We start from the raw sequence: 17927 nt of genomic DNA on the forward strand, positions 1-17927 counted from the left end.
TCTACCCCTCTTCTAAAGCCGGCTGAGAAGAAATCATTCCTATTAGTCGAGCTGTGTCCAGGGATTGCTCAGAGGATACCTGGATAATAGCTTAATGTTTTACCTGAGATTCCATGGGCAGCACCATGTCTCAACCATTGCGTTCCTGTGATGGGTTGTTTGGTGCGGGTACACATTTGCTGACTCGGCCCTCTGCTGCTCTGGCTTGCCCCCGACTGTTCAGAACAGCGCGCTCAAACCAATGAGTGTAACCTCGAGCCGATAGCGAGTCTACGTTGCAGACAGGTGGCTACATGTCGGTACTTAAGTAGTGTTTCGACTGGGCCATCAAACAAATATATGGGATCAATATCATCAAAGTCTAGGGAGCTGGTGTGACTTGTTGACACATAATAGGACTTAGAAAACCTCTATGATACCCATTGCAGTGACTTGGCAGATCTCAGAATGTAGTAATTTTATTCATCCCGACTAAAGCAGGTCTAAACGCGCAGCAGAAGAGATTGCGCAGATCTAGTTGGTATCTGACCGCATCACTGGGCTGTTGTGGTTAGGCCAGCGCTTGGCGCTTGGCGTGCTCACTCACACAGCTGCCAACTGGAGATGGCTTTTTTTATTCTCCCAACCCTAAATAACCCTAAATAACCCTAAGTGACCATACATGATTCTGATAACCAATGTTTTCATCGCCAAAACCCTTAAAAGTCCAACAACCCCTGGAACCAAATCTTTTGAGATAGGTTTCATAGGCACCTCGAATGTATAGCGAAACTCGTTCAATAAGGAACAGTGAATCCTTCAATGACCAAACAGTACACTAACCCCTTTATCTCGTCTGCCAAACCCTTGAAGTTAATTGTCCCGTAATTTTCTACCTACCCGCTATGGGCATGTGGGTGACTATAATCGACACGATCCTAAGGAACCTTCTCGATGGCATCAAAAGGCAGCGTCTTTACTCTCACCACGCCACTCCATAGTCTTTCACGCTTAAAGGATACTCTATCGCCGATCTATCACGTCTAACAGTCTTCTTTCCCGCCTTCAACCCACCCGAAAGCTGGAGAAATCACACTAAACAAGACCAGTAGCTATAGCAATGAAGCTTGACGGTGCATACACTATTAATGGCCCACACCATGTGTTAGTGGTGTTTGAGAGGATAAACTAGAGATTACTTAGAGCTGTTTGGCTGAGCTTTGGTTTAAAATCTGCGTTGTGACGAGCATTTCATTTTTCGATAATTCGCTTTGCAAAAGCTTTACGGCTTTGTATTGAGTTTTGAGAAGTAGGGTCCTACCTATGTTCTTGTCAACTCTGTTTCGCTTTGCAACCCCATGGCCAAACTCTCATAAATATTCAACACCAACAACCAAAATCAAACCCTCAAAGATATATTTCCCAGCTCATACTCATCTAGTGAACCCTTGATTAGCTAAATAAAGCTTCAAACCCCCAAAATAGCCAAACGGGCTCTTCTAAGCCGAATCTTACTTTGTTACAAGCGTAGCTTGACATTTGCAGAACCATCTAACTGGTATTGAGAGTATGCTATTCGATCCTTTGGTGTGGGATATTTCACACTGAGTAACTGCTGCAGTCTCAACTCATAGATATTTGTTGAAAACCAGATATATAAGAGGGCTTCTAGCCCGCCGACTATACCGATAAAATAGGATTGACATCAATTATAGATTGTTCTATTCATCTTTAGAACAGATGGACAATCGATGCCTGGACCTACTTCTCCCACAATTCTAAGACAAGACAGTGTTTTATGCGCTTGTCGAGGGTCTGTGAACACACAACCATCCATGTTTCTCAACGATATAAGAAGCCCTAAATAATATATAGTCTAATATCACCAGTTGCAAACGAGGGTGCAAAATCAGTAGCCTGGCGCATGTCATTTAAGTCCTACCATCTCGACAGCGGTGAGAATAGGGCAAAGATACATAGATGGAGCATTAATCTCACTGGTTTTCTCAAATCATTTGTGGTGACGCAGAGTAAAAAACCATCTATTGATGATCGAGGCTCCTTATTTGATCGAGCTCGCCAGAGCTCTAGCTCAGCACTTACTTATCACACGCTCTTGACAGGATTCTATTGATTTGTCAGCAATTACGAACGACAAAATTAAATTCGCTCGACGTCTTCAAACTGTCTAAGGACTATCGATCTAATTTACAGTGCGTACTGTAATTTAGCGAGTAAGAAACGTTTGAGGAGCGTTAGGCATGTCAAACATGGTAGAGCAACGGAGTCGTACCTTTATAGGCCTCATGAAGCACAGATAAATGCACAGGCCTAGTAAATTGCTGCGCTTTCAGACTTATAAGCAGTAGTACCACTAATCGTCAATCTATACATCGCAGTATACTACATCACTAGTGCAGATCCTGATATCCTCAGGTACTGTTCAATTACCAAGCTTCTTTGCCCAAAGGTTCAAGCTGCAGCGGCCGCAAAGACTCTCTCTGGCCTCGTTAAGATGGCCCCGAACAGAAACCACCTCCTAGAGCATCCAAGTACGTTGATTCCAGATCAATCTTAGCACATCCTAAGATAGCGTTTTACTAACTTGAAAGATTATATATAAGTATTATATCCTATAGCTACGAATTCAGTATTAATTGGAGAGCAAAACAGAAGTAATAGAGGCTACTGGCCAGTTCTGATCTCCTTCACTACGTTGGCTTATAGATAGATCTACAGTCTTTGAAAACGATCTTAAGATCACGTCCCAGATTAAGACTCCAGTGTCCACAAATACTACGAAACTAGTATTGATTTCCTCGACTTCTCATGCTTAGTCACAAGTACTATCTCTCGATACATATGTATATATGTTCCCTCCCAATGACGAACTACCCTATTCAGGAACATAATGCTATACCGGAGTTTTCACAAACGCAGCCTCCCATTCAAGTACGCCCCAGCTTCGTTATACAATCAATCTTCATTGAACCTAGCTGTCAGTCCTTGAATCTAGCTGGCAGTCATTGAAAATAGTTGGCGGCTAGCGAACCTAGCTGGTGGATGAGCTCCAATCTATTATTTTCCAAGCCCTCGTTACTTGCCACTCGATCATGATCATCTATTATAAAGTCCCTAGAGGGTATTTAGTTGTATAAAACATATTCCAGTGCCCTGAAGCTCGTAATAATACAATATAACTTGCGATTAAAGCACGTTTTAGATATCAATATAATAGTACGTCCCTAGATGGGCGCTAAACTCATACTCCATTTGTGAATAGGCTGTCCATCTACGAGCGCTCTTGAATGGGCGTGTTCGTCGCTGGGAGGAAACATATACAAGAGAGATTATAGATAGAGCTAGAGGCTGGGATATCATATTGTAGTAGGAGTCCCTAGTACTATCCCTTGGACGGATGAAATTTGACAAATTCGCGACCCACCTGCATGAGCGGTTCTGACCAATAATAATCCCAGTTGCGAAGTCATGTGATATCAAGTGCTCAAAGCCTCATAGGGCTCAGGGCTGACGGGTGCCAGTGAGTGATGCCGGTGAAAAGTATAGTTATAGCGAGTGATATTCTACAAAGCAGGTACGACATAATACAAGATTACAGAGTCCACAGGAAGAATAGGAAGTAGGAGCCCGCTGTCCTTTCAAACCATCTCTTCTCAATCTAAAGCGGCAACGCTCACATTCTCTTCTCTTCTTAAGGAGTATCTGAGCATGGGAGCCTGAGACGCCGTCAACTGGAGGAGGTAGGCTAGTTACAGCATGTACTTTACTGTATCGTATGGTAGACGTTTTCCTTAAGTATTGGCGCTTTCTTATTGGCTTTGAAGTACTAGTATATCGTTGTAATAATTCTGAAGCCAAAAAAAGTCGAAAATCTTTGTGTGATATGAAAGTCGAGTCCGCTCAGGCTCTTGGTTTAGAGGAGATTTCGGATCGAATTTTGATAGGCCGTATAGGATAAATGAATTGACAATAATGATGTCAAGTAAAAAGAAGAACAAAGGAAACCAATTCCGCCTCGTTATCAATTGTGTGAAGAAATAGCTCCGATATTGATCAGCAATATCCACACCACCTTTGTGAAAGTTGTAGTCATCGACAAGAGCAGGAATAGGTGTATTTATTGTGTGATTGTCTCTGAACGCAGGTCTGATTAAAGGACCACTCGTACTGGTTTTTCGTGGACGTTTTCTCAAACGTATTACCCTTTCAAAAAGATCGTGGATAGTGGATAGCAAATGCACATGACTATTATCTTGCCATTGCATAGCCAGGACCAATCCATTGCTTCCAGATACACCGCCCCCTGATACTGTATTCCATGGTATATTTTTTGATATATTATTGTGTTCTTCCGGAAACCGGCCATTCTGTACCCGTGCAGTACCACATGCACCAATACCCAAACGACGAAGCTTAATATAGAGCTCTACTGTATTGAAAAAATTGTCCATATACACAACAAAGTTATGTGCTCGATATGGGAGAGATTGTTCAGCTAATTGGTAGACAACAGCTACGCTAGGAGCTGAGATACCAACAGCCTCTCGATAAGTTGATGACAACTCTCCAATACCCTTCAGCCTTGAATGGAATCTCCAGTTGAGTGTATAACCATGATCACAGATTGCAAACACCTTATACCCTTCCATAATCGGTTTGTTTGGTATTCGTACCATATGTTTTGTTTTTCCACCGAATCGTACCATCATCTCATCGATAGTGATGGAAGTAGAAGGCATATAATATCTCATACAACTGTAACGCAGTTGGCTATTCAAGGGTTCAAGCTTTTTCCACCAATTCTCATTTGGGGTATCGGGTGCTGAGATATGGAATTACCGCTTTATTTGGAAAAAACGATTATTCGACATGGCTTTAGATACTGATTTGTTTAACCCAGCTAAATGTATTTGAATACCTCCTGAGCGGCGTCTTTTCCAAAGACCTGAGGGTGATTTGCCTCGGAAAACGCCCATTGCTATCAGAAGTGTAAGAAACAATTGCAATTCTCTTGTTGTAGTTGGCTTCCACTTCCTCCCAACAAATCCACTACTAGTATTGCTATTTTTTGCTGCCCTTTGCAGTCTCGCATATGCATTTGTATTCTCCGCTATTAATTGGAGTATCTCTTCTATCCAAAACAACTCGAAAATGCTCAAGGGCGTTGTCTGTTACTAATTGTTAGTACCACTGACAGCTAATTCAAGTTATCAACCTTGGATTGGATTATTACCTTCACCCGATTCTCATCAGACAGTAGAGCTCCTGCATAATGATATGCCCTCGGCATCGGGTGGTATTCGTTCTCTGTGTTGGATCGCTGCCCAGATTCATTTTCACCGGCCCGTTGGATTGTTCAAGTTGATCTATCATGGGCCCTTTACAATGGCTCAGGTTCTTGCCTAACCCATTTGCAGTTTTTGCTCGGCATCCTCTGCATATGCTACTAGGTGCTTGAGGCAGCTGTCCCAAAGATTTCCGAGTATTTTTCCTCATCATTGCAAATGTCCGACTCCGTCTCAGTTTTCTGTAGCGATTCCGTTAGCTATTGAGCTCTTAAGAAGTGCTGGGCCCATAGACTTGAAATTGCATTGCAGGGATGGCACAGACCAGGTCGTGAATTTGTCAAATTTCATCCGTCCAAAGTATAGTTTCCACCCTTACAGGTATTAATGACTAGCTAATTTATCAACGTAATTATATGTGTTAAGACAACTCCAATCTTTTGAACGTAAATTACGGTACATGTATCTATATGTGCACTATATGCCAGTTGAACAGAAAGTCGGACAGGTTGGACAGAAATTCTAACTATTTTAGGCAAAGACTTGCAGGGATTCAGCCAATAAGAGGTGCAGGACTTTCTGTCCAAGTGCTCGACTTTCTATTCTAATATCAGCTTACATCAAATATCATTAATAAGCGAATTTTAATATCCCTTGATTGGCTTGTAGCGTCGGCGCTGATCTAATTGTTCATTATGATGCTTGGTTCACTACAGCTTGCGGTAATATTATTGTAGAAGTATGGGATAAGTCCTTGTAACGGGGGTCTATAGGCGTAGGGACTATAGTGACAAGGAATACAACCGAGGCAAGGACGTAGCAGTAGGTATTCAAGACTATGGGCTATGGGGCGGCTCTTCCTGGTATGACCCACCAGTTGAACCCTATGACGAGGCGTAGAGCAAAAGTAGTATTCTTGGAGTAAATACAAGATAGATAGATAGATAGTTTTTTATATTGCTTTGAAGTACAGGACTTATCGCACGCCGAAACCTCCGCCTATAAACAGAAGAAAAAGGACGAAAGAAAGAAAAGAAAGAAAACGAGAAAACAAGACACAACGGGAACAAACATCAAGAGATACAGAAACGAAAAGGAAAGAAAGAAAGGAAGAAGTCGGTATCAGTCCTCCGGGTCCTCCTCGTCCATTTCGTACCAGTCGAGCAGGTTGGTTTTTGCTGCGAATTGTAGAACCAGGTCTACGTTGAGGTTGGTAAATAGCCAGTTTTCCCAAGTGGGCGGTCCTGGGATTTTGTCCATGAGTGGCCTTCGTATTTGTGTCCATCGTGGGCAGTCGATCATGGTGTGTTTGGAGGATTGTTCCGAGCTGCATTGGCAGGGTTCGGGTTCCGTGAATGCTGCATGTCTGTCTATCCTGGTAACCTGACATCGTATGCGGTGTATGAGTTTTGCTTTGGTTCGGAGAAGTTTTGCTCGCTTTGATTGTATCTTTAGAGTTCCTGGTTCGTGGTAGTTGGTGCATGCGATGGAATTCCATTCTTCCAGCATACGTTTGGTAAGTGTATCGTTCTGGATCCATCACTCTCTGCGATTACCCGGTTCTTGGAAGGGTAACATGAGTGATGCAATCCGGTGTAGGCCTGTGCCTTTTGCGTTTTTTATTCTGGTAGGGAGGAGTTGTATGAGTCTTCCGTTGAGTGGGTGGTCGGCAGGGTGGCAAAGGATACGCGTCCCGTATTTTCGTGATTTGTGGTTGAGGAGGTGTTCGAGTGGGGGGAGGGCTGCCTCTTTCAGCAGTCTTTCGGTTTTTGTCCAGCGGGGTAGGCCTGTGACTATCCTGGCAGCTTTATTATAAAGTGGGGATAGTGATCGGAGGATATGGTCGTCTCCCGTCCAACATGCCTCTGATCCAAATAGGATGGTGGGGAGGAAGCCTTGGACAATGAGGTGATGGATGGATTTTACTGTTGTTCCGGGGAGTTATGCGATGTTTCTGATTCTGCTTATGGCTTTAAGGCCTTTGGCGATGGTTTCTTCGATGTGGGGTCGGAAGGAGAGGTTTGAGTCCAGCCAGACTCCAAATATTTGAGTCTGTCTTTAGGTTGGATTTCTTCTTTTGCGATTATTACCAAGTTTCTGGGAGTTGGGGTACTCGACGTTGTGGGTTTGAAGAATACCAGGTCAGATTTCTGTGGTTCGTATTTGATATTGAGGGGTGCTGCTTTCCTGACTCTTTCAGCCATTCTTTCGTTGAGTCTTTTGGTAATGTAGAGGGGGGACTTTGCGAGTTGTACGAGTGCATCATCGTCGATATACATCAGCAAACCTGTAGCCTTCGCCAGACGCCCGGGGCGCTCAGGGCGCTCAGGGCGCTCGGTAGGTAAACTACCTCTCCAGAGATACCGCCAGTGCTCCTGGCGAGGTCTGGCGCACATTATTCCGCCCCAGCGCACACTAGTCCGCACAACGGGCCCCGACACTAAATAATAGCGCCCGGTGTAACTAGGACGTCACTCTACCCGCTAGAGAACGCCAGTTGCACGGTTGGATATCCTGACTGCTCCTGGAGCACTCTTCACTGCTCCAGCGGGCTCTGGGGATAGAATGATTGCCCTGACTCCCCCTGACGTTGCCGGATGGGGTGCTTTGAAATCTGGCTCATGCCCGACGTACCGATTCCTACATGTCGGCGCCCCGTTCTCTCTAGGCATACACCTCTCCGCCGTTCCGGCCTCTGGTATTCACAATTCCCCCATGAGATTACAAAAACATCACTCGCACGACGATCTCTACTGTCTCCAGAGCACTCGCGACTGCACTTTGAGAATTGGTGTATTCAACACCGTGATCCTCCGCCTAATACTAAATACAATACGCCATTTAACACCCTAACTAACCCTAATACAATATACGAATCAGAAGAAATCCCCCACTATCTCCCTTAGCACTCGTGATTGTTCTACACATCCTCCTCCCCCCCCCCTTCGTAATCCCCCGCTACAGGTAATTCCGGCTCTTCTTCTTCCTCCTCCCCCTCCTCTTCGGTGTCAATGCCGCGAAGTCGGGCATTAATCACTTCGTCCTGGGCGCTGTCGGAATCAACCCGACCTCCTGGAGCACTCGTGGGTGTTCTCCGAGCATCTCGGAATGCGGCAAGATCCGCAGCCAGAGCTTCATCGTCCTCGCTAAAACCCTCCTCCGGTATAATCTCAATCGTTACCCCTTTTTTGTCTCGTATCTATTAGGGTTAGCATTTAGAATACCACTCGCATTACCGGCATCTAGAAGTATCATACCTTTTCTCGAAGGTTATCTTTGATTACCTCCAAGGTTGCCTCCTGGTTCTGTTTACTTCTCCCCTTCCAAGTGTTGCTCATCCTGTTGAACGTTTCTACTCGTGTTTGGATGTCAGCTTGGCAATCCCGTATAGCCCTAGGAGCATCCGTCATTGCTCCCAAGGCACTCGCCATATCAATGAGGGCATCGGGCCATACTTACTCACAACACTCTCATTCTGCGACTGAAAATTATCAGGCTTCACGTAACTCCCTGTTGACCACGCCCGAATGCCGTGCCAGATCGCCGTCGATATCAGGCAAATAAGGGTAGGGGTTATCCGCTCTAGAAATTCGGGATCCCTAACCCCTCGCATTCTTACCCCATCGAAGTATTTAAAATACAATATATCGATAATTTCCGGAGCCAGGAAGCGCAGTCGGTAGGTCTAGAATCTGTTACCGGCTATCCCGAGTGCTCTCTGGGCATCCACTGGCATCATACCTCGTAATGCTGTTGGGGGCTCAAGAAACGATCATTCTTCAAAAGGTATTCCACTTGAGCCGCCCTCGCCTCAGGCCCCACAAAATTTCCAAGCCCGTATATCGTAGAGTCCGCCAGGCGCCCTTTCACCTCGTGCATCAAGTGGGAACGGACACGGGAGTGCAGACTTCTGACCTATCATTCTCAATTATGCTTCCAGAGCACTCGTAATCCTTTTGGGGGCACTCACCTGTTTAATAACGACCTCATCAAGGTCTACTCTACACCCCACTCGGCGACTAGCAGTTGCCCACATGCTCACTACCAGTACCGAAAGTCTTGCTGCAGGTGGAAAGGGCTCATGTAGAAGAGTATGCTCCCCGATTAACACGCTACACTCCTTCTCAATCCTCTGAGCCTGCACTGACAGCACATTTGCACTCCTAGAGTTAGGGACCACAGACCTCTGAGTCAATTGGCTCGAAGGAATGTCGCCAGTGTTCTCAAAGACGTCGTGAGTGTCCTCCGGAATACTAACCTCGCTTCCCGGAATCAAAATACCCTCGCTTTCCGGCATCGGAGTACTCTCGTCCTCCTCCCTAGATGAGGGAAGGTACTCGATTTCGTAGACTCTTCGCGATCTACCTTGACCGTGAAGTTGGCTTGAAGGAATCTGACGACTGCTCACAGAGTTCTCGCCAATTACCTCGCTAGGCGGTGAAGAACGATATGTCCGGTAAGTGGGGGACGACTCCCCGTATCGAGAGCGCATCGAGGAAAAATCGATATGGCGCGTAGAAGAGGTATACTCATGAGCATAAACAGGTGCAGAGGGCCTAGACTGTGAGGGTGTTGGGGGTGCTCTCTGGGATGCCGGGAGTGCTCTCTGGGATGCATTCTGGCTGGGTGCTGAAGTGGGTGCTGCTCTCCCTTGACCTTGTTTACGTATTACTTTCGCGCCCGGTCGAGTTCCCCTCTGAATCGTTAGCCACTAATACTTACATGTTAAAAAGCATCAATGAGCGAGATAGAGTCGAACCTGTACCACGTCCACCGACACGTTGGAAGAAGCAATGACCTCCGCTACCGCGCCAGTTGGTTTCCTCCGAGCATTGCCCAGTGCTCTGGCAGTAGTCGGCTGAACTGTATGAGGTCTCTTTCCGACAGTCTGAGACTTCTGGGTGTAAGATGGGGGGGGGGCTTGAGGTTCATCCTCCGGTTCATCCTCATCCTCCTCAGAGCTCTCGTGGTCATTCTCCGGAGCATCATCATAGTCTGAGTGGCTAGTATCAACAGTTTCTTCCACCTCTGGCGCCTCAATTGCCTCAGGCTCCTCCTGCGCTTCAAAATTATCAGTATGGTCCTCGGGGAGATGAAATTCTACCCTCCTAGGACTGCTCCTCCCAGTGGGGGTTTCGGAGGAACGGAGAAGACCTTTCCGAGTTATTTGAGCGGCGGTGGTCGATTGACTACTCCGAGTGCGGGCTGGCAGTGGAGTCAATGTTCGGTAAGATATTTCAGACTCGTCAGTCAGTAAATCTTCATGTTCTTCAGGTCGTTTTGGGAGTCGTGGGCGCTTTGGGGCAAGAGGTGCTGAACCGGAGGAGCGCTTGGTGGGAGCCATTCTGATGACTGGCAGGAATATCCGCAGTGCTCTAGGAGCACTCGCGATATCTTCGATTAGAAATCAATTCTTGGCGAGAAAATTTGCGCCGCTAATCAAGAAAAATTTGCACCGCTAATCCTCTTACGGCAGGGATCATCCTATGTTACCACAATTTCTGCACTCAACCGCATCATTTATCATCACTCGTTTTACTGCACTTTCTGAAGCGGTACCGAGTGCTCTGAGAGCAATCTAGGAGTTTGATTCGACTTTGAAATAAAAGCAATGCAATTACTACCTGGAATAATCTAATCTAATCTAATCTAATCCTATCCGATATAACCCATCCATTGATATACTCTCGCAAGACAAAGGGAAATCCAAAACACCAAATCGTACCGCACCTCAATAGCTATCGCGAGTGCTCAGGGAGTAATCCTAACAACTATTAAAAGGTTAGTGACAATTCCGCAGGAAGGGAAGTTAGAGATTATACCAAAGGGAACTAATGATGCCCACCACCATCACCACCATCACCACCACCACCATCACCACCGCCTCCAGCTGGCCCACCACCACCATCACCACCGCCTCCAGCTGGCCCACCACCACCACCACCACCGCCTCCAGCTGGTCCTCCACCACCACCGCCGCCCGGAGGAGGAGGAGGTCCGCCCGGAGGCGGTGGAGGTCCTAGACCACCACCACCACCACCACCACCACCACCACCACCACCACCACCACCACCACCACCTCCACCACCACCACCCCACCACCACCACCTCCACCACCTCCACCACCACCACCTCCACCACCACCACCTCCACCACCACCACCACCACCTCCAGCACCAGCAGCCGCGAGTGCGTCAGCAGCTCTCTTGGCTGCTATCCCGGCAGGTGTCCAGATCGTCCCCTGTAAGAAGTTTGGGTCAGCAACCCCGACACCCAAAGGATACTTCCTAAGGTATTTGGGGTCTAAATCGTCGATAGCATCCTGCTGTCTATCGCGACGCCTAACAAGAGTCTGAATTAGCCTTTGATTACTGGCATCAGTTCTAGGCATATATACCCTCAGTCCTTTGGCATTTATCCGGTGCTTTCCCTCCTCGTAATCCGAATCCTCTGCAGGAATATCGATCATGCTATAATCATCTTCCTCAACGTGAGGGAAAGCCGGGTTCAACGGGGGGGATTCCGCACCACCCAGGTTAGCACCCGCGCCTGCTCTGTGGAGGACCGCCAATATCCTCCGAGGCCTGGCATTGCTGTTCTTCAACCAACCTTCGAGCTCCTCTGAATCGGTAATTTGTACCTCCACCGGCCGAACGGGAGGAACAGCTGCCGGGGGGACATTCTCAATTGCCCCCCAGATAGTCCTGACTGCTCTGCCGGGTGCGGTGTGCTTCAGGATCAAGTTGCATAGCTCGGGGAAAGTTATCTTGGTCAAAATTCCGATGAACGAAGGTTCGTTCAGGGGATCATTCCAGTCATAAGTAGGTGGTGGGACGAGCATAAAGAATGCCCCTAGAGCATCGGGGTCCACCACGGTAACCATTATGGAAGGTCGCACGAGTTCCGGAGGTACTGCACGCTCTTTCCCTTTGCGAGAGCGTCTTCCGGCTGCCTGACCACCGCCGTCATCATCATCATCACTATCACCGGCAGCCTCTTTGAACTGACGGTCTCCCTGTCCCCTTGATAACCTATCCTTCATACCAACATCTGCGATGAGCCACTGTAGAGCACTCGCCAGTGCTCTACGGGCATCGGAGTCACCCCCAGTCCAAATTGGCAGAAAACCGTTGAGGGAGGGCAAGTTCATCAAGTAAAGGCATAGGGCATTGAACGCAGCCATACCGGACGTGCTTTTATTGACCCAACCCACATTTTGCATTTCCGCCTTTAGGCTGTTGCGGATGCTGGTGTACACTTTAGGTAGGTTGAGTAGACCTAAAGTCATCTTCGCTTTGCTTGCTTGAGTCATCTTGAATGCGGTCGAGCTCGGGGATGTCTCTTGAATACTCGGGGATGTCTCTTGAACACTCGGGGATGTCTCTTGGACAATCGGCGATGGCTCGGGTCTAATTCGTCTCTGTCGTACTGGTGAGGGGTGGTCTATTAGTTCGGACGGGCTTGCACTAGAAAATAACCGAGAGGGGCGTCGGGGCTTGAATGTAGGGGTCTCCGGTGCAAGAACCTTCGGTGGAGCACTGACGGGTGCTGGTGAGGGAGTAGTAGAGCCTGCTGGGCCTGTTGAGCGGCCTGTTGCTGGGCCTGTTGAGCGGACTGCACTAGACTTGGACCGAGTGAGAACTTGACTTGGGACTATGGTCTCCCGGGCAACGTTCTTTTGTGGAGCACTAGCGGGTGCTGGTGGGGTAGCACTAACCCTAAGTACGGTCGTCCGTACAAGGGCCTCTGGTGAAGCACTGCTGCGTGCTGAGGAAGCAGTGGAGACTGCTGCTAGTGGGCCTGTTGCTGGACCTGTTGCTGGGTCTTGATCGTCACTTATGTATGGTTCAGAGGGTTCGGAACTAAAGTCGGGAAAGGAGTCGGAATCAGTTAGGGTTGCTCCCCAGTTACTCGGGAAGATCCCTTCAGTGTCCGATGGAGCTAGGTTAGTATTTGGCGGAGTCCGGGTTTCAGTCCGGATTGGTGGAGGTACAGGGTTTTGTTTTCGGCTCTTGTTGATCGGGGTGAACCCGGAAAGCACTGGCGACTGCTTAGGGGGTGTTTCTGGTATCTCCTCCGGGATAGGCTTGACAGTTTTGCGGGACGATTTGCGACCTGAGGAAGTTCGGTGTTTCTTATGTTTTCGGGACGATTTGTGTTTCTTGGTTTTTCGGTGGGTCTTTTCGTTATCGTCTTCGTCTATGTCACGCAAGCGCTTCTTATTGGGAAGTTGATTTGTGTTCTGTGAGCTACCGGGAGTGCTCTGAGCGGTGTTTGGAGTCTGATAATGTTAATGTATCACTGTGGTGAGTATGGTTCTAAAATTAATTGGATTAGGAGAGAGAAATACCATCTTATTTATAAAGATTGCAAAGGTTAAATCGCTTGAAAACGGAGGAACTTGAAGGATGAGATTTCAACAGGTAATGTTGAAAGCAATGGAAAACTTGAAGTGATAGGTAGAGGAGAACTTGAAGGTGGTTAGGAACTTCTCACGAACTTGAAGGAAGGGAGGGGTGCTCTTATACCGAGTACGATCAGCTTTTTTCTTGAGCTTATCACGCTTCCGAGAGCACCCACGAATGCTCTAGAAGCACTCGAGGGTGCTCGTACTCAATGTTTGCTTCAATATATGACGTTGATCTAAATGCTCCAGGCGCACTCGGGGATGCTCTGACGGTACCAATGGTGACGTCGATAACATTCTGGTGTTGGGGTTGGTGCTTGTGTTCTTGTTGGTGTTGGTACTCTGTCCTCTAGGAAGCTGATTCGGAGAGAATGTATTCTTTGAGCTCGTAGTCGATATTAGTGTTGAATTTGGCGCTGAGAACACTGTCTCGATCTGAAGAGACTCCGCGAGTGCTCAGGGAGAGAGTGCAGATGCTCAGGGCGATAGAATCTAGCATAACTGGCCGCCTGATTGGGGTGGTGGGTGTTTCTTCGTGTTGGTGTTGATGTTTGTATTAGGTTGGTGATGTATGACATCAGACTCGTATTGAAAATCAGCCTTGCCGACCGGGGTGCAGGTGAGAGGAGCCTCATTGGCTGACAAATCAAATCATTCGAGCACTCTGCAGCAGCACCTGCAGGAAAGAGCCTCCTCGGCCTTGGCAGAAACCAAATTTTTAGAGCACTCAGGAGTGCTTTGCTAGCATCATGAGACTTCAATGAAATCGTCTTGCCCCTTTTGCAGCAAGCGGTACAGCTCCTCCGCGAACTTCGATAAACATCTTCGAACTACACATCCATTTGAAGCAGATGAATGGCTGGGAAACCAATTTTTACTCCTGGAGCGCGATCAAGAGGCACCCGATGACACTCACGACAGCCCGGAAGGCATTCACGATTCCTATTCAGATGCCCATGACGACTCGGATAGTTCGGAGAGCAACAGTATCAATTATCATGACCAAGATCCCGATAATAATTCAGATCTGGAATCCGAATCATATTTTATGATGGAAGAGACAGATGGAGATGCAAATAGGCATGAGGCAGCGACAACGATTTACGAGGGTGCTGGGGAGCGTCTCTACCGCTCGGAGGACTACGACGAATGCTCACAAAACCTTCTCCGATACCCGTGGCACCCATTCAACTCAGCATACGAGTTTAGAATGGCACGTTATTTCATACTGTCGAAGGCCTCACAAGGAAATATCGACAGTTTCTTTCTACACGCTCCGTCAAGCAGTGGCGAATGCTCCTACAGGACTGGGCGAGGTTTTATAAAGAGGTTGGACGAAATGAATGACATATTGGGAAAGGCGAGCTGGCATCATTCGGAGGTGGATATTGGGGGAGAGAAAATCCCTTACTATTACCGGGATCCAATGGTAATTGTGCGATATCTTCTAGGCCAACGGGCCTTTCGGGAGTCATTGGTGTACGCGCCAGTGGTAGAGCATAATGAATCTGGCGAGAGAATGTACGGGGAAATGCATACGGGAGATTGGTGGTGGGAGACGCAGGTCTGGTAAGCCTCACAAGTGCTCTAGAGGCAGTCGCTAATGCTTTCTGGACAGAATACCTTACCGGAGGGGTCGACTGTGGTACCAATTATATGCGCGTCAGATGGCACACATTTGACAAATTTTAGTGGGGACAAGAAAGCCTGGCCAATCTATCTTACCATCGGGAACATCAAGTCATCGGTCCGGAGCAAGCCCACCGGGCATTCGTTAATTCTCCTAGGGCTACTGCCAGTCCCACCTAAGCTCGGGAAGAACTCACTCGCTAATTCCGCTTTACGACGTCAGAGTCAAATGGCGCTGCATCGCGCCCTTGGGGAGATCTTTCAGAGCATTCGGGAGTGCTCTCAGGAAGGCGAGCTAATCGCATGCGCCGACGGGTACGAACGTCTATGCTTTCCGGTGTTGTCGGGTTGGATCGCTGATCAACCTGAGCATTCAAACTTACAAAATATTAGTACTAGCTCTTGTCCAAGATGCGAGGTGGAATTCCACAGTCTTGGGAGCACTCGCCGGAGCCCTACGCGCGATCACGAGGATTACCGGGAGAGGGTAAAGCTATTCAGGGAGAACCCGGGAAACCTGGGACCGGTGGAATACCTTGTCGCGAGATCAGTAAAGACACTCTTCAATGCTTTCTGGGGTATGCCGAGGGTTAATCCATACGATCTCAACAAACCGGACATTCTGCACAATATCTACCTAGGGATGTTGAAGCACATGATGGAGTGGGTTCAGGCTTTCTTGAAGAAGCACAATCGATTGGAGGAATTTGACAAGGCTTGGGCCTCGATTGCGCCTTACCCTGGACTGGCAGTACCGAACAAGGCATATCGTGCCACAACCCAATGGCAAGGGAAGGAGATGAGAAATCTGGGGCGGGTCGTTCTTGGAGCACTCGCGGCTGCTTTGAGAAACCCGGGGGTGGCTGTCAGGGGCGACTTCGCAAAGGCATTGAAATGTGTACGAGGCTTAATCGACTTCCACTTAATGGCGCAGTATGGGAGTCATACGACGAGCACACTGAATTATATGGAGAGCTATCTCGAGGATTTCCATAAGCACAAGGATATCTTTTTAGAATTCCGGGCGTACAAGAGGACGGTTAAGGATGCGAGAGATCGGACAAAAGCTGTGAAGACCTCAGGCTCCCAGAGCGCTCAGCGAGGTTTGGAGGAGATTCGCGAGATACGGGAAAGGTCTCACTTCAACTTCATCAAATTGCACGTGTTAACGCACTATCGGGAACATGTCGAGCGCTTTGGGAGCATTCCCCAGTACTCCACCGACATCAGCGAACTCGCCCATGTACGTCAGATAAAAGAGGCATACGGAGCATCCAACAAGGTCGATGCTGCAACGCAGATACTGGACTATGGGGGGCGGCGGTTGGCGTTAGAGATTCGAATGCTGAATCTGAAAGACATTGTTGGAGGTCCTGAGAGCACTGACGACATCCTTTGGAGCCATCGAGATAACCTGAAGGAGTTACTTGAGATTTTTAAAATCGAAGACCGGAAAAAAACACCAAATGAACGATCCATAGTAGAAGGCCGACTGCCTCTAAGGCGTCTTTGCAACCCCTCCACGAAATCGGAAAGACTTTTCAATATTGCGGATGGACTGCAAATAAGCCATACCACGTTATATCGCCTGATAAAGGAGTATGCAGAGGATGCGGGATGCTCTCAAAGCTTTGCCGGAAGCTCTGAGAGCATTTTAGAGCGCCGGGTGGAGATGTTCACATGTTTGCAGGTTCCGATACCAATCTTCCAAAGACCTGAGGTGTACGAGGTTCACAATATCAGGTGTACGGGAAACGCGGCTTTTAGGAAAGGGAAAATAAGAAAGGATTGGGTATGGGTGTCGGTAGCGTCCTCAGAGGAGTGGGGAGTGTTTCGGGGACGCTTACCAGGACGTGTCGAGGCTTTGTTCAAGCTGCGGGACAGTGGGGGGCGAGCACATAGACTATGTATAGTGGAGCTACTCGAGGCAAAGGATCGTGGTATCGCTGATAGCTCACATGGGCTCCTGAAGGTTTGTAGGAGGAGGAGGAAGAGGATGTGGGTCGTTAATATTCGGAGTATATTGGGAATGGCCCATTTGTTTGAGGTGGAGACTGGTAATTGGTTGGTAAATACTAGGATAGACTTGCGTACGTGGAATGAATTTAGTTGAATACTTGTAAAGCCGTGAGGGCATTCTTGAGTGCTCTAGGAACGTTAGACCCAATTGGACTCTCTAATTCAAAATTCGTGTCGTTCTGCTAAGCATGCGGATTGGAAGAGGGAGGTAAGTTTCGGCCGCTCAGTATCTGAGTCTGGCTATCCTGCAAGCTCGCCCCAGGAGGACGCGGTAGGCAGGCATTGGTCTTCCGACCAGTAAAGTCATCCTGCACCTTTTTCCAGTCCATGTTGCTGCTTATGCATGGACATTGAGCTTTTCAGACGAGCCGTACCATGGCCTCAACCTCAAGGCTAATTATGCCTTTCACGAATCGACAGAAACATACACGTCCGTCAAAGGTTGGGTAGTCGTCACCAGTATACAGGACAGTGCTCGTATCAGTATCCCGCGACTGACCGTACAGCGGCGTTGAGGATACCCACGTTAGATATCTTTTGAGGGACTGGTGCGGCCTTCCTATCCTTTGAGGACGGTGTATCAATCC

General features: G+C 47.9%; 2 protein-coding genes across 2 annotated transcripts; one reads left to right on the forward strand and one right to left on the reverse strand.

Moving 5' to 3' along the window:
• Positions 1–11116: 11116 nt before the first annotated feature.
• On the reverse strand, positions 11117–13638 carry LAJ45_10190 (uncharacterized protein; the record flags this gene model as incomplete). Its single annotated transcript, XM_046119718.1, has 3 exons — positions 11117–11304; positions 11385–13566; positions 13636–13638. The coding sequence occupies 3 exons, from the start codon at positions 13636–13638 to the stop codon at positions 11117–11119; spliced, it is 2373 nt and encodes a 790-aa protein (XP_045967017.1).
• An 814-nt stretch (positions 13639–14452) lies between these two features.
• On the forward strand, positions 14453–17434 carry LAJ45_10191 (uncharacterized protein; the record flags this gene model as incomplete). Its single annotated transcript, XM_046119719.1, has 2 exons — positions 14453–15261; positions 15385–17434. 2 exons carry the CDS (start codon positions 14453–14455, stop codon positions 17432–17434), a joined length of 2859 nt encoding a protein of 952 aa, XP_045967018.1.
• Between the last annotated feature and the right edge of the window lie 493 nt (positions 17435–17927).

The sequence above is a fragment of the Morchella importuna genome (assembly GCF_003444635.1).
Source record: "Morchella importuna strain M04M26 chromosome Unknown Morimp01GS043, whole genome shotgun sequence".
NCBI classification, from domain to species: domain Eukaryota; kingdom Fungi; phylum Ascomycota; class Pezizomycetes; order Pezizales; family Morchellaceae; genus Morchella; species Morchella importuna.